Here is a 22574-nt window from a genome sequence, read left to right as displayed (position 1 = left end):
TGTGAGCAGGATCAGAAGGATTGGCTGTTTACGAGCCAATCAGAGGTATTGGATAAACACCTCCCCACCAGGCCAACGTGGAAAGGGGAGGGCAAAAGTTAAAATAAAAAAAAAACCACCCTCACCACACACACACACACATAAAACAAACTTTGATGAGAAGTCTATAAAAGCTGACTCTTCCCAAAGATTCGTCCTATTTGGCAGCTGCTGCCTCGCCCACAGCTTCTGATCTCTAAGGGGACGCTGCTATCCCGAAGTGTAAGTAAAGGAACTCCTTTTGTCTACTTGGACTGCACCAGAGAGTAAGGGGTTAATGAGCACTTGTAGAGGAAAAAGTGTGTTTGCTTTCGTTTTCAGAAAAAAACTGACGATGACTGAAAAATGTGATAATCTGCTGGAATGCTTTTTTTCCTCATACCTGTCCTGGCAGCAAACTGCTCAAGTTTGCTCCTAGTCACCAGTGTGACCTATCTGAGGGCTCTTTGGAATCTTGGCCTGGGAAAACCAACCTGAGTGCTCCCACTTAGTTAGGTCCTACTCAGTTTTCAAGATTCCTGCTCATTTCTGCTCTTTTCATAGCCACTGCTTATTTGGATGATTTAGTTACATATCTATCACCTTCTGTCACTTTCTTCATTCTCTTCCCACACCAATTAGTGGTAGCACTGAAGTTTCCTTGTCACAGAAATGGACACTGACATGTGTTACCTTTGACTTTCACCCATTGCTCGGGTGAGGAAGTGGAACAGGCTTGGAAACGTCCCTGAGCAGGGTTGTCATTTGATTATAAATTCTCCAACCTTCCACTTGTCTGATACTTTCTATATAACAACATTTCCTACTGGCACCAAACACCCCAAAGACTCTGCACCTTAAATTAGAGTCAAAAGCTGCTGATCTATTTTGGTGCATTTGTTTCACCCTCTGAAAAACAGCATATTGTGAAGACGTGCTGCCTTTTAAAATAAGCTTGACTTTAAATAGTTACTTAGGGCTCCATGAGCTGGTTGGGACCCAGCAGGGGCTCAAGCCCAGCTGCCGTCATTGCTTTAGCCAGGGGTATACCTGGGGGAGACTGAGGCCCAGGCTGGACCCGAGGTGAGGGTGGGGCCGGGGAATGGAGTGCAGTTGCGAGCAGTTCCTTTGACTCACTTGCCAGTTTAGAGGAAAGAGCAGCACTCTCTTTCTGGGCTGCTGCACATGCATTCAAAGGCACCAGGGATCCTGCTGCCTGGGAGCATCTCACTGTACTTGTCAGTGTGGCACCGGGATGGGAAGCAAGGCTGTGGGCATCTTCCTGCATTCATACATAAAAGTGCTGCTCATGGTGCCTGGTGGTCACAGGCTTTCGATGAATTAGCCTTTTGTGTCTGTCTTCTTGAAAATCCAAGGCCTTGCACATGGAGAAGGAAATGGACTCTACTTCCTTACATGTCTCCAGAAATTGAATATTCACATTTTGCAAATTATTACCTTTTCATAGGACCTCTTCTAGGAAGGCAGAAAGGACCACAGTGCAGGGTTCCATCTGTTATTTTGCTGAAGAAGGACTGGCAATAGAATTCCAGGTCACAAGCCAGTAGGATGTGACTTGTAATCCTAGAACAAAACAGTGTAGAAGAGGCACCAAACAGATTCTTCCTGGGCCTCTGTTCCCTCATTTCTAAAGCTGTCAGGGTTGGTCAGAGTAGAGATCCCTCTGAGGTCACTTGTAGCTCTGTTTTTCTGTGGTTACCTTCTATTCATATATGTGCATACTCACAACCTTCTTGCAGATCTGTACATATATTACCTGTTAGTATATTATGTATGATAAAGTAAATAGTATATGAACTTGTTTATTAAGAAATCGAATGGTGTGGCTCAGTGGGTTGGGCATTGTCTCACAAAGCAAAAGTTCACCTGGCTGGATTCCTGGTCAGAGCACATGCCAGGGTTGCAGGTTTGGTCCTCAGGCGAGGTGTGTATGAGATGTTTCTCTCTCACACTGATGTTTCTCTCCCTCTTTTTCTCCCTCCCTTTCCCTCTATCAAAAATGAAATAAAATAAAATTTAGAGAGTCAAATGTAAGAGTCACTTCACCCGATCTTATTCCCCAGCGGTAACCCCAGGGTAGTCATTCTCTGCTTATATAGACGTACAAACAGTATGTGCATATAACACTTTTTAAACTTAAAAAGAATGATATTATATACTGCATACTTCTCTGCAACTCGCCTTTTTCACTTAATAATAAAACGTAGACAACTTCCAATCACACTTTAAAAAATGTTGACTTGAGACCTCAGTGAGCAGAGGCTTCAGGGCTCAGAAGTCATGCTCCACCATTACCCACTCCCACTGGCCTCCCGTCTCCCCGCGGTGAACATTGGTCCCTGACCCTGTTTTATGATTAACGGACAAACAACATTTGTGCTGATGTGGTGCAGACCTTTAATCCTTCTGTAGAAGTTTAACTTCCCATAAACAGATTTGGTTGGATTTGACCTTTTCTCTGTTTTTCTGCTCGAGTCAGCGCACTCAGCCTGAAGAAAAAAGCTTGGGAGTAAATAGAAATGTGGGAGTTCCCCAGGTAATTATTTTTTGTAAAAAAAAAAATTGAAAAAGAAGTAACAATAATACCTTGCATTTTCATAAGGCTTTATAAAGCACCTTCATGATTATCGTGCAATTGGACAAATTTATTTTGAGCAAACAGGATGAGTAGGAGAGTGCTCACAGGTCACATTTGATACATTTAGCCAGGAGACAACAAGAGCAGATATTACCGCCATTTAATCCATAATAAACTAAGAGCCAGAAATTAATGATTTCTCCGTGGTCCCAGCCCGGGGAGAGGCAGAGCTGGCCCTTAAACCCAGGTCTGCTTGTTTTTAAACCCAGGAGCAGCAAACCTCCATGTGAATGCGTCGGATGCTTAGGAATTGGTGATGACAGTGGTGTGGGAATAATGGTCCACAGCCCAAGGATTTGGGGTGCTCTGAGGGTGTCATCACCAAGAATTCTGTGGGTGTCCTCAAGCACATTAGAGTCATCCAAGGCTGATTCCTTTTACTAAGCTCACTCTTTCCTTGAAAGAGAGGAGCACTGCCCCTCACCCCAACTTCATGCCTTAGTAGCTATTTGTGCTTGGACAAATAATTAGACTCTCTTGTAGTCTTTACTTATCTATTACATAGAAGGGGGAAACTCCTGCTACCTTCTGGGATTATTGTGAGGAATAAGTTAGATAGCGCATGCAAAAACAATTAGCAGAATGCTTGGCAGCAAATGATCATCTTCTCTTATTATACTTTAGTTTCCTTAAGAAAACATCTTTGCTATTTGCTACATGTCAACTCCTCTGTGCGAACACCTAAACTGAGAGAGAAAAATTCTCACTTTGGCCTGAATATCCCCGACTTCAGGTTGGCTTCTATCTGCATGAAGATCTAGAGGCAAGGTCCAAAGCTACTAATTCCTGACCACAGTATTGAAACTAGTATGCAAACATCAGGTGGCTGGGATGGGAGGAGCCTCGGAACATCATTCTCTCTAGAGACTGTTGCTCACTAGCATGTCCTGGTATCCCAGTGTCTGCACTGTGCTCTCATTCTTTTCAGTTAAGACCAGAACCACTGTTGAAGAAAGTGCGGCACCAGTGAGACTGGTATCCATTATTCTTTCTCATGAATTAGGCCATCCATCAACTTCTTATGTCAAGGGACAGGGTTTTGAGAGCCTGCCTTAAAGGGATGCAGAAAATGTGAAAAAGTCAGTTTGCTAGGAGAGAGGACAGGGTAGGAAGCTCTGTTTCACTCTCACTGAGACCTTGGGCAAGTCAGGAAATGTCTCTGAACCTTAGCTTCCTCATTAACTAATGGAGATACTACCTGGGCTGCTTACCTCCTTGCTGAATGGGTGAAATGAGAACTGAAGTGCCCTTGGGCTTCTGGAAAGTAGAATGTGGGCACAAAGCATGTATCCTGTGTGTAAGTGTGTGAGGGGGAGAAGAGGCCATAGAATTGGGTAGGAAATTGCTCAAGATAATCTTTACTGTGATTTGTCCTTTTTGATAGCTCAACCTGTGCAAAATCACTTTTTTCTAAGATATAAGAGCCCTGTGAGCTTGCATTTTCAGGACTAGCCCAAAGTGGCAGCTGAACAGGGGCAACAAGCCCCTTCAGGGTACGACTGCTAAGGATGTTGTTTGGGTGGGCAGTCTTTGAGCCAGAGTCCCCCCTCACTAAAGCAGTGAGGCTAAAAATTACTGGAACAGGGACCAACATGTGACTTCAGCACCCTTGGAGCCTGTGGGGACATTCAGCCCAGGGACACTCAGGAAAAATCCTCCCTATTGGCCTCAAGTGGTCTCATCAGTGTTTGAATACAGGAAAAAAGGAAGTGTGCCCCTCACCCTGTAGGTTCCAAAGCTGAAGGGAGGTTAACTTCAAGGCCAAGTGGTGCCTTCTCCTCTCAAGCTGGTCACCTGGAGAATTGTCTGGTGGGTTGTAGGATAATGGAGCAAAGTGAAGAATGGCCACAGAGACCCCACTGTCCTGGCCTCAAGCCATTCAGGGCACCTGACAGCGCCAGGAATCCACAGAATAGAGAGACAGTAACTGCTGCAGTGCCATCTATTTGTCAGATTTGAGTGGGCCGCTATTAGCTGGTTCAGTCTCAGGATCAGTGATCCCAAAGGTCTCCTGGAAGATATTCTATTTAGGATCAGTGAGAACATTCAGCATCCCACCTTCATTCATTATGGCTAATGGTTATTACTTAGGCTGAGGGGGAAACACCCCCCAGACCTCATTTGTTTATACACTTGTGAAAACGGGCCAGAAATGGCAGAGGGGCCTGCATGGCTTGTCTGCATACCCCAGCTGCCTTAGTCATGAGTCCCTCTGAGCCACCCACAGTTCTGTTCAGGACTCTCATGTACTCCTTTCCAGACCTGTCACCATGGCCCACCAGTTCCCAGCTCTCACACCAGAGCAGAAGAAGGAGCTCTCAGAAATTGCCCAGCGCATCGTTGCCAATGGGAAGGGGATCCTGGCTGCCGATGAGTCTGTAGGTGAGTGCAAGAAACATCATACAGCACACATACTTTGGCTTCTACACTCAGCAAAGGCAACATGGTCATCATATTCCTTTCCTCTCAGAGGAGTCAAGGCTTATGCACACAGGAGTGGGAGCGGAACACTTAGTAATCATAGACCTTTTGAGTCCTGTCATTCCAGTTGGCAGGTCTCTGAAAACCCAGGACAGAGGCTCAAGTCTACCATGTGAAGGCCCCCAGCCAGAGGTCATTTGAATCCAGGCTGTAGCAAGACCAGGAACTCAGTAACCAGACGGTCAGATATATAGCCCTCTACTGCGAATGAGAAGTCAGGTTAAAGTCAGCCAACGAAGAGCACAGAGGGCAAGGAAGTATCCACATCTGGTACAGGGGAGGGCCTGTGTCTGAGAAAGCCCGAGACAGTACAAGGCAGACCTATGGCAGGCCTGTGGCAGGTCTGCGCACCACCATAAAACCACAGCAGCTGGAGAAGTCAATAGTCAGATTGAGGGTTGAACCAGAAGAGGGCTGGGGAGAGGATGAGGGCCACACTTACCCACTGGGACCCAGTGGTGGCTTCCACCCTGACACAGACATGCCCAGCCCATAGTCTTCCTGAATGGCATCCTGACAGCAACCAAGGTGATTCCTGAGAAGACAAAAAAAAAAAAAAAAGAGGCAGGGGTTCTGAAGACCTTAATAGGGAAGGGAGTCTTGCTGTCCTTCCTAGTGAGGGTCGCTGAGATGGTATGCAGGAAAGCTGGGCTTGTTCCTTACTCCGCCTTCACCGTAGGCACCATGGGAAACCGCCTGCAGAGGATCAATGTGGAGAACACAGAAGAGAACCGACGGCAGTTCCGAGAAATCATCTTTACCGTGGACAACTCCATCAGCCAGAGCATCGGGGGTGTGATTCTCTTCCATGAGACCCTCTACCAGAAGGATAGCCAGGGAAAGCTGTTCAGAAACATCCTTAAGGAAAAGGGCATTGTGCTGGGGATCAAGGTGAGTACTTCCCCTCCCCTCACCTCTGCTGCATCCAGTCAAGCACCCAACCCAAGGGCTGGGGCAAGGCCAACACTCTGAACATCTCTTGTCATCTAGCTGCTTTCCATCACACATTCCCCTGAGAACAGATCCTGTTCTAGACTCTTCTTCTCATGCTCTCTTCTTTCAACAACTTTTCTACAAGGTACTAAATCTGTGTCTCAATTTCCTCATTTCTAAAATGGGAATAATAACACCCATCTCATAAGATTCTTCTAAGGGTGAAATAAGTTTTAAAAGCCATTCTCGTTGCATAATTATTATTCAGTGCATGGTAGCTATTATTATTAAAGCACTTACTGTTCCATTTTAACTAAGTCTTCCAAAACTGCATGAACTTCTCAAGAGTGCACATTAGTATTCAACGAGTGCTTACAACTCCAGGGACTCATTTAATCTTCCTCACAACCTCTGAAGGCAGACTCAATTATTACCCTTACTTTAGAGATGAAGCGAGAAACTGGAATTACAAGAGGTAACATAATTTGCCCACAGCAAGGTAAAATTTGGAGCCAGCTGCAGCCCAGCCTATCTCTCCAGCTCATGAACTTAGTCTTGGCTCTGCTGAGAGTTACAGCTGCATCCTCATTCTCTTTGTTTCCTATGGCACAGTGCCTGGTATGTGCAGGTGCTTAATACTGTCTCTTAAATAAGTGAATGGATGATTTAAAGGAAACCGCTCTTGTACAGCAAGCATCTCCGCATCGGGGGTGCTATGAGATTGCTTCTTCCCTCCCAGGCTCCAGGCCTGTGCTTTTCATCCTCTTAGGGTTGACCTCAACCTTCTTACATTGTTCCTTCCACGTAACTTCCCTTCTGCTGTGAATTGAGTTGTATCCCTCAGAGTGACTAATCATCTTTCTAATTCTTCTTCTTGGTTTGTGAAAGATGGGAACTATTAGTGAGCACCAGGGGCTGTGCTGTGTTTTACTGGGACACCTGACACCTGCTAATTACTTGTTCATGATTTGATTCACAGCTAGACCAAGGAGGTGCTCCTCTTGCAGGAACAAACAAAGAAACCACCATTCAAGGTAAGGATGGTGCCCACTGATGTGAGTCATGCCCAAACATGCTAGAAATAAGTAAGGGAAGAGAAAATATGACTTTCCTCCAGTTTTAGGGCCACATACGCCTGATTTTTAATCCCAGCTCCTCTAGTTAATAACTGTGTGACCCTGGGCTAGTCACTTAAATGTCCGAGTCCATCTTAGGAATAGCAATATCTGCTTTGCAGAATAGTTTTGGGAATTAAATTAGACAATATACACAAAGGTACTTACCCACAGTCCCGTGTGCAGAGAAGGCACTCTGTACCTGGGGTATGCTATTTTTAGAGAGAAATCCAGCAGCGGGTAAGGTCTCAGCTTAGGAGATCAGACACGTCCGGGTTTGAGTCCTAGTTCCATCGCTCACGACTTAGATAAATTCGTGAGGTACTTCACTGTCCAGTGTAACCTCCAGCACTGGGTTAGCCAAGCAGAATTGGAATCCCAGCTCTGCCACTCACTTGCTCTGCAAACTTGGTAAACTTGCTTCACCTCTCAGAGCCTCGACCTCCACATCTGTAAAATGAGTACAATGTTAACTATTAGGGTTGTTATGGTAATTAAGTGAGAAAAGGCATGCAAAATGCCTAGAATCATGCCTGGAACATAGCAAGTACTAAACATATATTAGTTCCCTCTATTCTTATGGTATTATCCATTATGTGCTTCAAAACCATATTTATTAAATCCAGGTCTTTTGGCTCAGTATTGGGACCCATGGTTATTTGCCTGGTTGTGTTTGGTTCTCAAGCTCTGCTGGTTGAAAGCTAAGCCAAGGGAGAACTCCATCATTTTATCTGTGGCCTCATGGATCAGAGAAGGGGTGCAAAGAGCCGTTCTCCCTTTTGTGACTTGCAGGACTCGATGGCCTTTCTCAGCGCTGTGCTCAGTATAAGAAAGACGGTGTTGACTTTGGGAAGTGGCGTGCTGTGCTGAGGATTGACAAACAGTGTCCATCCACTCTTGCCATCCAGGAGAACGCCAATGCCCTGGCTCGCTACGCCAGCATCTGTCAGCAGGTGCTCAGCCTTCCCCTTGGGATACAAAACAGTAGATGAGAGCTATCTTTAGAGCTTATCCTTCTAATTTTATTATACCCACACGGGAGCCCTCGCCTCCTCTCACCAGTGTATCCTGATGGCATTTTTCACTACTTTTGCTGTAGCCAAGTAGGGTAGAGGAGGGTCTGGATGCCCAAGCCAGCAAGGAGCCCAAAAGACGAGTACCATCAATGGCTGCCCTTCTGCCAAAGGGCTATTTGCTGAGTCTTCAGAGTGGCCTGGCTTTTGAGGCCATGGCCCTTGACTGTCTGTGCTCCAACATGGCCAAGACAGGACTCTAGCTCGATCCCTAGCCCGAGGGTGATAGCTCTGACCCAGTCCACGTAATTTAACAGAGGATGGTGACTCGATGCTAAAGTTTCCAACGTATGTTGGCATGTCTCCGGAATACAGTTCAGTCTGATTTGTTGTGTGGGTTCTGTATTAAGGCAACCCGGGTTGTGAGCACCTGGAGATTCCCAATCAGAATTGTGAATACTTCTTGGGTACCCTACTGAACTCACATGAGAAGCATCTTAGTGATTTAAGCTCGACTGCTCTAAAAGAATGACAGCTAGTTTTTGAGGCAGCGAGAACAGTTTCTAGAATAAGATACAGAAATGAAGAGCTGGCATTTCCTTTAGCCCATTTCCAGAAAACCTTTTTTTTAACCTCATTGTTCTTTTTTGGTTAAGCCCTGCTTCCTAGACATCCCATTAGATTTCTTGACATTGCTTTTACGTCATTTAGATGGTGTTTCTCCATAAAGCCTTCATTTTATACCAGTTGCAACTGCTAAATAATCTCTTAGGTAAAGGATGCCAGTGAGCAGGGCTTCACTCTCTCTGTCCTGTCCTCTGTCCTTTTTAGAATGGGCTGGTACCCATCGTTGAACCAGAGGTAATTCCTGATGGTGACCATGACCTGGAACACTGCCAGTATGTTACTGAGAAGGTAAGTCTTGGATATAAAGTTCCCAATTCTAGTTGAAAAACCTTGCTTTTAAGTAACAGCTGTTACTCAACCTCTATCAGCTGTTATATGCAGAATATTCTTCAGTTGGCATCATTATGTTGCAGGGAGAAGGGAAGGGGGTGTTATCACACCTTCCATTTCTTGGCACATGGTGTACTCTGTATGGAAAAAGCACAGGGTTTGCAGTACCAAGACTTGAGGGTCCTTGTTCCCAGTTATGGGAACTTGGATAAGTCACATTATCTTTTTGGACCTCGGTCCCATTATGTGTAAACTAAGAAAAAATTACTTTCTAATTAGAAAGTAATACGTTTACTTGTGACTTTCTAAATTAACCACAGTGTGTCTGTAACAGAGTAAGAGAGTCCTAATATAACCTGACCTCAGTTTCTTCACTGGCAAAGTTCAATGGACTAAATGAGATCTGACAGCACTTCCGTGTCTAAAATGTATGTGTTTAGGTCCACTTAGCACTGATGGGGAAGGAGAACGAGGCCTAGTTTAGATGTCCCCAACTACCCAAATCAAAACAGTCTCCACTGACCAAAGGGACTAATGGGAAGGAAGGAGTGAAGGGCAGCAGAGCAATGCCGACAATCCATGCAGTGAGCAGTTAGAGTAGGGCCGGGACAGGCCAGCTTGGCTGTGCTCCATGGCTGTGGTTCCCAATACCTTGCCCCGATGAGGCCTAGGGGCTGGTTGGGAAGCTTTGGCCAAGCTGCACACAAGAATTCCTTCGTCCTGCAACCCTGCAGTGTAGAAGTGCCAAGGTCAGGTGCCTCTAAGGCTTGCTCTGGGCTTCATCTGTTGGGACCTTTTGCCCTTCAGGTCCTGGCTACTGTCTACAAGACCCTGAATGACCATAATGTTTACCTGGAGGGCACCCTGCTGAAGCCCAACATGGTGACTGCTGGGCATGCCTGCACCAAGAAGTATACTCCAGAGCAGGTGGCTATGGCCACTGTCACGGCTCTCTACCGCACCGTTCCTGCAGCTGTTCCTGGTAAGGCTTTCCGTCTCCAACCTGTGGTCTTAGTGCTCAGCCTTTGGAAGAGTTTCCCAAGCATTTCTGTTGGTCCAGCGGCCTTCTATCTGTGAAGCAGACCCCTGCTATCCCACAGGCAGCCAGCACTTGCCCTCACACTCAACGATACCATATACTCTGAGTCTGTCCAAATGCACACCATCCATTGATTTCTTCAACATTTCACCGCCATCCTTATTTATTGAAGTCCTTATATATCCTTAGCCTCAACAAAGGCAGACTAATATCTCCAACCCAATCCCATGCAAACGGAGCAGAAACAAAGATGTGACATTACATTCCCTTTAGGCTCATTGCTTGCTTTCTCAAGCAGGGTCCACAAGCTGGGACCAGTAGAGTGGAATGGCTTTTCTCATTCTAGGCATCTGCTTTTTGTCTGGTGGCATGAGTGAAGAGGATGCTACCCTCAACCTGAATGCTATCAACCTCTGCCCTCTACCAAAGCCTTGGAAACTAAGTTTCTCTTACGGGCGGGCCCTGCAGGCCAGCGCACTGGCCGCCTGGAGTGGCAAGGCTGCAAACAAGAAGGCAACACAGGAGGCCTTTGTGAAGCGGGCTGTGGTAAGATGCTAGTACTTTTATCTCCCTGATCAAGCGGACACTTGGGGCCTGGCTCTCTCATGCAGAAAAGCTTTGCCTTCTTCAGGCCACGAAGTCATCGGCAGATAGTGTCTACTGGGTATTTGGAAATGTGACATTGGAGCTCAGTGGGAAAGTTAGGGCTTGAGAGAGTTTTGAGTTACTCACACTGAGTGTATAGGTGATGACAGAGATTGAAGGACAGTTTCCACACAGACACTTCAGAGGGAAGATAAGAGAAACAAGGACTAAACTAGGGACACCTTTCATTTGGGGAGACAAAGAAGAGATGCCACCCAAACAAACAGCAATAGTATGATAGGATAGACCAAGGATTCTGAGAACAAAGAGAAACTAATTTCAGGGGGTCAGTAATAACACACTACAGAGAGATTCAGGGGAAAAAAGGCTCAGAAAAGGCAGAAATGGGCCTTTAGGGGCGCATCAGTGACCTTCAACAGATCAGCTTCAAGAGAGAGGGAAGAGAATATGCACATCAAGAAGTATGCCAGGTAAAGACCTGGAATGGTTACCAGGGGAAATGAGAATAGATAAGGATTTTATTCTGCTAGTAACCATCCCTTTCTGAACACCTATTATGAGCCAAAAACTGGAGTGAAAAAAAGCAGACAGACACTGCCTTCAGGAAGCATAGAGTTTAGCCAAGTAGGAGAGGGCTTGGCATATTTACATGTAAAGCACACTATCAAGAGAGTGAAAAGGCATCTCACAAAATGAATGAACATATTCATAAATTCAACAGATGATAAGGTTTTATTATCCAGGATACATAAAGAAACTTTCCATCTCGGTAACAAAAATAAAAACAACCCAGGTAAAAATGGGCAAACGATTCTCAACATCACTAACTACCAGGGAAATGCAAGTCAAACCCATAAGGTGATATCATTTCTACCCATTAGAAAAGAAAAATAGGAGAGAGTGAAGATTAGGAGAGTGGAGACCAATGAGAGGACAAGGACTTGGAGGAAACAGGATTACGTTAAATTATATTACACAGGTGGCAGAGTTGGTCTTAGAAAGAAGGAGAGAGATAGAAAAGAAGAAAATAGGCTGAAATCAAATCTGTTGAGGTAAAGAGATGTAGCAGTTGATGGCTGACTACAGCTGAGGGCATCTGTTGAGAGTGAGAAGGGAATAGAGAGTTGAGTCTTCACAGGGGAGCAGCTTGGAATCATTGTGACGTCCTCCGCTGAAGACCAGAGGTGAAGGCCAAGGTGCAGCTGAAAGGAGAATGAGTATGCGGTACCTTCCCTTAGATCCTGAATTTTCCTGACAGCTCCCTTAAGCATGCAGGAAGATTCGGGTCAACCTAAACCGACCAAGCCGGAGAGAAAAGTTTAATAAGGAGACAGGAGAGTGCCAGCTCTGAGTGATTGGCTTGTTTAGTGTGCTGATCACAGAGGAGGCAGAGTGAGAAGTTAAGTGTTCGCCAGAGGTGTGGCAATGAAATGCTAAAGGAAGGGAAAGCCCGAGCGAAGTTTAAAAAACCATTTTGGGGCATAAGAGAGGTGTGAGACTTTAGAGGTAGTGCTCTACCTGGTGATGGTGGAGAGTGCGGGGTGTGGCTGGTGCTGATGAAGTGAGGAGATGTAGGTAATACGATGGAGGGATTGTGGAAATAAGGGCCAGAGGGGCCATCCACACAAAGGAAGGAAAGCCGAGTTTATCATGTAAGGTGTGGTCCTCAAACTCAAGTGTGCCCCTGAGCCACCTGGTGGGTTTGCTAAAATGCAGTTGGGTGGGCCCCAGCCACCAAATTACCTGTTTATCATTCTGATGGTCTGGGCCGAGCAAGAGAGTTTCCATTTCTCACAAGTGCTTCGGTTCATGAGACGCACTCTGCAAACCACTGTAGGTGGAGAAATAGATCCTGGGGAGAGCAAGCAATAGCAACAGTGACTCGGAGAGTGCCATTCAAATATTGCTATAGGTTTTGTAATCCTGAGCTCTACTTTCATTGGAATTTACACAGGGAATCAAATGACACTGTGGTAAACAACTACTTAAAACTACATGTTCTTGGGATCAAGTAAAAAATAGGAAATTTGAAAAAATAATTTAATTTTATTTATCTGTTGTTGCTAGAGTGTACCTTCCGCTGCACCTTGTCTGATGCTTGGCCACAGCACCTGGTCAATGTCTTAGCAGAGGACTTCAACAGCTCTTCCAGGCTTCCCCACTGTTTAGACTGAAATCCTCATTCCTTTATCCCCATACTAATAAGAAGTTTCTTAACTTTAATTTCTAGTACTGTTCTTGCAATACCGTTGGTACTAAAAAAGAAACTTTCCCAGTAATAGACACAAACCTATCTTGCCAAAGAAGTGCTAAGAAGACTGGGGAAAGGGAGATAACATTACAGAACGGGGGGAATGGCATCAGCCGCAAGATTCCTGCAAAATCAATGTGAGGAGAGCAATATTCAAACGCAGGTATCGCTGCTCCTCAGGTGAGGAACAGAGGGAGTCAAGTGCATGGTCGTGTTCATTCTAACTAGGTCTTATTTCGCTGTCACTCTTATTTTTTAGGCTAACTCCCAGGCAGCCCGAGGCAAGTACGTTCCCCTGGGCTCTTCCAGTGCTGCGTCCACCCAGTCACTCTACACACCCTGCTACACCTACTAGAACCTGAGGCTGGGTGGCTGGCTCCGGCTCTTCTAGGTGTCTTGGGAGGTGGGTTGAAAGGGAGCGACAACCTTTTGACTGACCCTGGAAATTAGACGAAATTAGATTGAACCACTGGAAACACAATGCACGTTAAATTTCTAGACACAAGAAAAAAATCATTTACTGAAACAAGTCTGAATATCAAAGATCTGATGAAATTTCACGCGATGGTTTTCCTGCCACACTTCCAGCTGCACATGCCCCGAAGCGTGCACCTAAAAACAGACTTTAAAACAAAATCAGCTCTCCATCCAATTAACAACTACCAAGTGAAACATCTCAGAAGCTGAGGGCAGAGAAGTGTGACTTATTAAACAACCTTAGGAGTGGTATGTTATGAAGGAGCTGCAATCAAAAAAGAAATAAAATACAATACAAATCTTCAGTCGGTATTGGGTTTTACTTTTTATTTGTTTTCATTACCATTGACTCTACTACACGAGACTGACGTTATGATCAGGGTCTTCAACTTTAGCTACTCTTTGAAATCCCCTGGAAATATTTTAGAAAAGCAGATGCCTCATCCACACTCTGTGAGCCCAATTAAATCTGAAACTCTTAATGTCAGATCCTCTAAGTACCAGGGCTTCTTAAATCTTCTTGATGATTCCAATGTACAGCCAAGTTTGAGAATGACCAATCTATCCAAAAATGAAAGCCATTTATAATTTGAAGCAAGCTAACATGTGAAAGGATTTTGAGAAACATGTGGGTGTAATGAGCAACTCAATGAGACTGTGTTGCTTTGAGTGTTCCTGTTCCAGAGGCCCAGGTCTGATGACATAGGACTATACCTTCCTCTACACATCCAACGAGCATGCTATCTATTTCGCAGGAAAAAGTATTCACATAGCTATGCTTTATTGGCTTTCCATTTTCAAAATTTACCTATAGAAAAAGCATTCAAGACAACCATAGTTACAAGAGAGAATTTAAACATCATAACTTCGAGTGATATAAAAGTAATGATTTTGGTGAAAAAAGTGATTAACTGATAGAAGGTGGGAAATTGAAGGGGGACAAGAAGTGGAGGAAGGCAAGGGGAGACTAGTTCACTCAGTGGGGAGTCATAACACTACTTAAAATTCATAGATTAAGGAATAGTACTTTAGGCCTATTAAAGCAATGAAGGAAATAGACACAAATCAATCGTTAAAATATTCATACCTGTAATCAAAATATAGGGAAGGTAGCAAACCAAATTCTTTGCCTCAAAGAGTACAAAGATAAATTATTTTGCTTAGAATTGATAAATTAAGAAATAGAGGCATAAGCATATTTACGTGGAGGGCTAAAGCAGAACTAGTCAAAGGGCCACCTTCTGATGAGAAAGGCCTGGGACTGAAGTGCAAGGAAGAAGTTATCATTTATGTATGTACTCTATATGTTATATATTTATAAATTATATACAATAATTTACTTATCATGTGCCTCTAGAACATTTGAATATTTCTATGTACCTGTATTGCTTTGTAAAGACAACTATATTCATACCAGCAACTCAGATCTACCTTAGAGCTTTACAGGTCTTTTAGCCCAAGTTTTCTTTCACTTTACAGATGATAAAACCAAACTTAGGGCAGTTAAGTTACCAGATGCCAGGCACACAGTCAGGGAAGGTAGGGCTGAGCGATTAGCATTCAGGTCTCCTTTTTCTCCTGGGATGAACAGAGAGCCAGGCCAGAAGGAAAGGGCGGGGCCGCAGGCAGCGTTCAATACTGCTGCGGCCGGAGTTGGTCTTCCACAGTTCCTACGGCACCCATTCATTCTGTCAGCAACTGCTTACGCCCCTACCATGTGTTAAACTGTCCTAAGAAGCTAGCAACATCCGTTATGACAAAGCTCTTCTGGCAGAACACTTCAATCTAGAGCTTCCTCAGCACCACTGACCCTGTATTGTAGAAAAACTGCTTAGATTCTTATTTATGGGTTGGACATGAATTTATAATCAAAGCTGAGTTATTCATATCTTTTGGTTAACGTCCAATTACATTGCACTGAGAGTGAGGCTGTATATAATGCATTTTCCCTGGTCATCATCTGATATATTTTCCATACTAAAGCACTACGGTTGCCTTTGAAATCTCAAGCCAAGCAATTTCTTCCACTTAGAGTAATATGAAGACAAGGGTTATGAAGCTATGGACTTCAATGTCTATTAACTGTGTGGCCACTCACTGTACATATTAATGGCTTCCCAGCTTTTGGTACTTTGTCAGATTTATTCTAGTAGTTATTGAGCACCAACTAAAAATAAAACCTGGTACTAGCACTGAAAGTAATTAAGAAAACTTTCAGCTGTAGGGCAGCCATGGCATTTGTATACCAGACAATGAAGCTCAGGTAGCTAAGCAAGAAACATGAACAGGGTTTGAAATGTGGGAGGAGGCTCTGTCAGTGTAGCTGGGTGCAGAAATGGAGATGAGGGCCTCTAGACTGGACATCACAAGATGTAAAAAGGCAAGGAACTCTTCCAAAAGGAACTGACAGTGTGTAAGCAAATACTCTGATAATTCGCTGGGAGAAGATAATACCTTAAAGCGGGGCTGTCAAACTCATTTTCACCAGGAGCCCCATCAGCCTCGTGGTTGCCTTCAAAGAGCCAAATGGAATTTTAGGACTGTATAAATGAAACTACTCCTTAACTAGGAGCAAGGAGCTGGCACTGCCACCAGGTAGAAACAAGGTGTTGTGCCGGATAAGACAAGGTAGAGAGGCCGGATTTGGCCCTCGGGCCTTGTGTTTGCCACCTGGGCCTTAAAGGCTCAAGTATCAAAAGCCAAAGCCACAGAAAATTACTACATGCTGGAAGGAATAAAAAGAAGAATTTGTTTTTGGTCTGAAGAGAGAGAGGGAGGAAAGGGGGGTGGGGTAAGGAAAAGAAGGAGGAGAAAGGAAGAAATGAGACAGGCAGGAAGAGAGAAGGCAGGGGGAAACTAGGGCAATCTGGAATTGTGCAGAGGTGGTTAAGGGACTTTTAAGAAGGGGGAGAGATATCAAGCCATCTAAAGATATGTGTCTTTGTAGGAAGAGCAAAGTTTCACATATGCATCTACACCATGCTTTATATAAACAAGCTAATGAGACGATTCATGATGATTCATACTGTGAATCTAGCAGCTGAAGCTGACTGTGATCATGAGAATGTAACTCTCTAGAAACTTGCAGAAACCTTCTGGTAGGCTTTAGGCAAAGCATAAATGGAACTTCAAGTCCATCTCATTTAGCTCTTCTGGAGTGAGAGACTCCACCTGACATCTACATTTCACTCACAGTAAGAGTGGAGGGAACTGGGGTCCAGGGTGCTAACTAAGGACATTGTCCAAGGCCACATAACCAGGAGGTGAGGCCAATGTGATTTGCAAAGTCCTCTTGGGAGGCAGTACACTTCATGGTGAAAAGCACAAGTTCTGGAGTCAGACAGCCTAGGTTTGAATGCTGGCTCTGTCACTTACTAGCCACGTGACCTTGGACACATTGTACAACCTTTCTGTGGTTCAGTGTTTCATCTCCAAAATAAAATACACCGTCACAAATTATTGAGAAATTAAGTGAGTCAGTACATCTCAGTAACAGGTTCACAGCCCCTTATTCACAATTCTGAAATCCGAAAAGCCCTGAAAACCAAAATTCACAGCAAATTATTTGGTGGCAAAACCTGACTCGAGGCTGTCATCTGTGTATTCATTCCACTTGACAGGATGCGGAGTTTCAATGTGGTTGATTGTAAGTGCTAACTCGGACTCACAGAGGAAGTCATATACGATATAGCATAAGTACTGTATTTACTCCCAAAACTCTGAAAAATTCTGGTTTCCAAAACACATAGGCCCTTCCCTTAAGGCTTTTAAATAAAGAATTGTGAACCTTCCCTTAGAACAGTATCCGCCATATTTATAGGTTGTAAGCAGAATTCCCCAAGTTCACTAGAGCCTGAGGGCTCCTGTAATACTACCAATTCCCCACCTAAACCCATTTTCTGGAGGGGATGAATTAAGAGATAGGACTAATAGCAAAGTTCAACACAGCTGGTCACAGGCCTCTTCCCATTACTCAAATAACGTGTTTTTCTAGTTGTAACACAATCTGTCCCAAGCCTCTTAAAATAGCCTAGCACTTAGTACTGGACATCAACATACGTAGACATATAAAATCAGCCCACAAGTATGCATGCAGCACCTACTGTATTCTCGGTGCTGTAAAGATATTGCATGGTCTTTGTATGCTTACTGTTTGGGAAACAAATTGGTTCGCAAGAATGCGTGAAACTGCAGTGGCATGGGCCAGGCGCTGCGAGCAAAGGGAAAGGAATACTTTACAAAGGTGAGGTGAGTTGCAGGCAGTTTATTGCCAGTTATATGATCTTGGGAAATACTCTTCGTTTCTCTGAGCCCTTTCCCTCATCTGTAAAACAGGGCTGCTGTTGTGAGGCTGGTGGTGTGTTACGTAGTGTCAGATAACTTAAGTTGTGAATAAGTATTTTTCCCTGTCAGTTGGCTCTTGAAGAATGATCAAGGCACTTGTGCAGATGAATTAACTCTATCCTGACTAGAGTACAAATTGCACATGTTGAAGAAATTGTGAGAAATTTGACCAGGATGATGAGACCAAGTGGAGAGACACAGTGGAGGAAAAGGACAAATTGGGCCAAGATATTGTGGAAAGTCTTGCCCGGATGTAATTAGAAATAGGGCCATGTGAATAATTTTTGCACAGCAAATGACATGATAAAAGAGTACTGCTGAAAATAACTTTTTAGCATGCAGAAGACTGAGAGGAAACTGGGAACCAGCTGTCTATAGACTAGCAATCCAGCACAGGGCCAAGCCCCTTGGTGGAAGTCAGTGAGTGGGCACGACATCATTACACAGAGGAAAACAGCAAGTCTCCTTATGTGGCATTGCTATTTACCACCCTAATAAAGTCTCTATTTTATTCCAACTCAAAGAAGCAAGTACTGGGACAAATGAAAATTCAAAATAATTCAACATCTAGTTCTCAGAAAGAGGCTTACAAACCTGCACAGACCCAGCTCTTGGAGCACAGTGGCACAAGGAAACACAGAGCATCTTCTAACAGAGCACCAGTTCTAGCGATCAGAACCAGGGCTAGGCTGCAGTCCCGGGGGGCACAGCTGTCAGAGAAATCTACCCTGTCCTCATAAGATACCCACGGCCAAGGCATCTTTCTGCAGCCACGTTCAGCTTTTCCTCGGCCTGCCCTGTTTTTACCCAAGGGGAATTCACAGGGCAAAGAAATCAGAGGGCTCTTCTTGTTTCCAGGAAGGCAATGACTGTCCTGGGCATACATGAGAGGAGTGCTCTCGAGAATGTGGCTTGGGAACAGGAGGTAGCACAGGCAGAGATATGCACTATGTTTTACTGGTGCAAAATGTGTGAAAACTGTTTTGGAAAGTTAGGTGATTTCCCCCCAGTCTTCACTCTATGAAATGCATTTGGCTATTTAATCCTCAAGTCTTCTAGTGGATAAAGGACGGCTTGATGCAATACTTACAGCATTAATATAGCACCTGGCAAGTATTTAAAAAGTACACGTTAATTAAACTTGGATCATTTGGCCACTAAATATATATTTCTATCCTTCTATTTGTCCATGCATCATTCTTGACAATAGAGATGACTTTAATTTTAAAAAAACAAACAAACAATCCATCTACCCACATCGACCACCAAAGGCCACCACTTTTGAAGGAGGTTGAGGTGAAAGGTTAAGAGGTTAAGTTAAAAGGTAACTTTTAAAGGTTAAGTTAAAAGGTAACTTTTAAAAAGTGATTGGAGTATCTGGACTAAAGAAAATGTTGAAATTTGGAGTTCCTACCAAGATGGAGGCATAAAAACACTTCCCTTCCTTGCACTACCAAAAGAAGGATAAAAACCAATCTAAAAAAATAAACAACCAGAAGTGCCAGAAAATCAAACTGCATGGAACTCCAACAACCAAGGAGTTAAACATTCATCTAGACCAATAGGAGGGGTGAAGATGGGGGATGACCGGCTGGAGAGGACTCATGGCAAGGCGGTGGACGATACAGGTGAGGTGGGGCTGGCTGAGAGGAATGAGCAAGGCGGTGGACTGTGTAGGGAAAGACAGGGCTGGTTGAACAGGAAATTAAAGACTCAAAGCTAGCTATAAACTACTGTGGGGGTTGCCACAGTGAAACTCCCAGTCTCACATGAGAGAGTTCATCGCAAAGTGGGGCTAGAGCTGGCCAAGAGCTGAGCAAGTGGCATCTTTTCCTTTCCAACCCTTCCCCCACATACAGCGCCATAACCCAGTGACATAGGTTGCCTTGCTCTGCCAAGTACCTAAGGCCTTGCCCACTTTACAACATAACAGGTGTGCCCAGACAAAGAAATATGGTCCAAATGACAGAACAGATCGAAACTCTAGATAAAAAACTAAGCCCTAAGGAGATAGCCAGTCTATCAGATGCAGAGTTCAAAACACTGGTAATTGGATGCTCGCAGAAATGATTGAGTATGGGTGCAAAATAAAGGAAGAAGTGAAGGCTATGCAAAGTGAGATAAAAAAAATATATACAGCAAACCAACAGTTAAGGGAAGGAAACCAGGACTCAAATCAACTATTTGGAACAGAAGGAAAAAATAAGCATCCAACTGGAACAGAATGAAGAAACAAGGTTGATAAAAATGAAGAGAGGCTAAAGAACCTCTGGGACAACTATAAGCACTCCAACATCAGAATCATAGGGGTGCCAGAAGGAGAAGAACAAAAGCAAGAAGTTCAACACTCATTAGAACAAATAATGAAGTAAAACTTCCCCAGTCTGGTGAAGAAAATAGACTTCCAGGAAGTCCAGGGAGCTCAGAGAGTCCCAAAGAAGTTGGACCCAAAGAGGAACACACCAAGGCACATCATCATTAAGCTACCCAAGATTAAAGATAATGAGAGAATCTTAAAAGCAGCAAGAGGAAAGGAGTTACCTACAAAGGAGTGCCTGTAAGACTATGAGCCAATTTCTCAAAAGACAAGAAGGGACTGGAAAATAAGTACTTGAAGTCATAAAAGACAAGGACCTACATCCAAGATTACTCTGTGCAGCAACACTATCATTTAGAGTGGAAGGGCAGATAAAGTGCTTCCCAGACAAGTTCAAGTTCAAGGAGTTCATCATCACCAAGCCCTTATCATATAAAATGTTAAAGGAACTTATCTAAGCAAAAGAAGATAAAAAACTATGAACAGTAAAATGACAATAAACTCACAACTATCAATAACTGAACCTAAAAAAAAAAATGTAAGCAGACAACTAGAACTGGAACAGAACCAGAGAACTAGAGATCACATGAAGGGTTTTCAGTGGAGAGGGGAAGGGAATAATGAAGGGGAAGGGACAGGGAATAAGAAGCATAATTGGTAGGCAATAAAACAGATGAGGAGAGGTTGGGGACAGTATAGGAAACATAGAGGCTAAAGAACTTATATGTACAAGCCATGGACTGAGGTGGGGGATGCTGGAGGGTTTGGGGGTGCAGGGCAGAGGGAGGGTGAAGGGGAGAGAGAAATTGGGAAAACTGTAATAGCATAATCAATTAAATTTACTTTTAAAAAGTTGAAATTTATAATGCGTGTATCATGCTCAACTGGGCATGCCTTAGATTTGCTGACACCCTCCTTCAGGAACACATATGAAAGCGCAATGCCTCATTAAAATTAGAGAAATGAAGTATTTACAGTGATTCCTATTAAAATTTTTTTTTCCCCACCAGACTCCCTTTACCTGCTTGTTTTAATGTTATGCACTGTGATTATTACTGGTAAGTTTGTCTCAACTTGACTGGGTTAAGGGACGCTGGTAAAACATTATTTCTGGGTATGTCTGTGAGGGTGTTTCTGGAAGAAATTTGCATTTGAATCTGTTGACTAAATGGAGATTGCCTTCACCAATGCGGAGGGGCATCCTCTAAATCATTGGGGGCCTAAAATCAGCGACAAGGTGAAGGGTAAATTTGCTCTCTGCCTCAACTGGGGCATTTTCTTGTCTTTGTACGTCAGTGCTCCTGGTTCTTGGGCCACTGGACTCAGACTGAGCTGTACCACTGGCTTTCATGGTTCTCCAGTTGACAGACAGCAGATGCACTGTGGGAATTCTTAGCCTCCATATTCATGAGCCGGTTCCTATTGTCTCTCTGTCCTCTACCCATCCATCCATCATCTGCCTGGCTATCCATCCTTTTGGTTTACTGGTTCTCTGAAGAGCTTGAATACATCTACTATTTTGCTTCATCTCCTGTAACTCTGATTTTTCTTCAAAATTGTCCCATGTTATTTCCAAGAGGAATTCAAGTAATTCCACTAAAAATTCAGTCCTTTATTTCAGCTGGGCCCTATAAAAACTCCCACAAACCCTCCCTAAGTTTTTGTTTGGTTCTCTCTTCTATTCTACCCATTGCATTGCAATCCCAAGCCTTCATTAGTGAGGCTCTTAACTCTGCCCCTATCAGTCAAAACAATGTTTTGACTCTCAAAACATAAATATGACTATTTTTTGAAAATGGGTCATCTGGAGTATTCTATTTCTACACACTAAACCTTTTTTTAAAAAACCAAATTGAGGGGAAAAGCCTCCAAAGAAAATTCTTCCACTAGTGCTAGAATTAATTTTAGCTTGTATAACTTAATGTCCACCCACTTTCTTTCATCTCCAACCTCTAACTGGCTTTCCAGAATGAATGGGAAGCACTCAGTTTTCTTTGATCTTGATCTATATCCCTCTTTATAGTTTCAGACAATCTACCTTTTATTCCCTTCTATAGACCAGTAAAATTAAATGGGTAAGAATAATTTTAAAAAGACCTTTTTTAAAGACATTCAACAGACCATCATCTAAAATTACTATTATTTCAGAAGAGCTTTTCTTAATTATTAAAAAAGCAGGTGCATAATTTCAAAATGAATGGTCTTTAATAAATTTAGTTTGTTTTTTTTAAATAGATACTATATGTTCCTTATTTTTACCATTTGAGTGTAGAAGAGCCACAAATTGGTGTTTGGGAACTGATGACTTACTCTCTCCAGATACTAAATAACCCCTTGAAAACTGGCTCTTCCCAAATTTGCAGG

At 43.7% G+C, this 22574-nt stretch overlaps 1 protein-coding gene across 1 annotated transcript; it reads left to right on the top strand.

The window, feature by feature from the left end:
- Positions 1–149: 149 nt before the first annotated feature.
- ALDOB (aldolase, fructose-bisphosphate B) lies at positions 150–13854 on the top strand. Its single transcript, XM_037036007.1, has 9 exons — positions 150–261; positions 4938–5059; positions 5838–6049; positions 7071–7125; positions 7999–8159; positions 9051–9134; positions 9984–10158; positions 10562–10761; positions 13332–13854. The coding sequence occupies exons 2-9, from the start codon at positions 4948–4950 to the stop codon at positions 13425–13427; spliced, it is 1095 nt and encodes a 364-aa protein (XP_036891902.1). The 5' UTR covers positions 150–261; positions 4938–4947; the 3' UTR covers positions 13428–13854.
- The last annotated feature ends 8720 nt before the right edge of the window (positions 13855–22574 follow it).

This window comes from Sturnira hondurensis, unplaced genomic scaffold (genome assembly GCF_014824575.4).
Source record: "Sturnira hondurensis isolate 20B ecotype Veracruz unplaced genomic scaffold, ASM1482457v3 Scaffold0022566, whole genome shotgun sequence".
Taxonomy (NCBI): Eukaryota; Metazoa; Chordata; class Mammalia; order Chiroptera; family Phyllostomidae; genus Sturnira; species Sturnira hondurensis.
The sequence above is the reverse complement of the archived record's forward strand: the minus strand, read 5'-3'. Positions and strand labels throughout refer to the sequence as shown.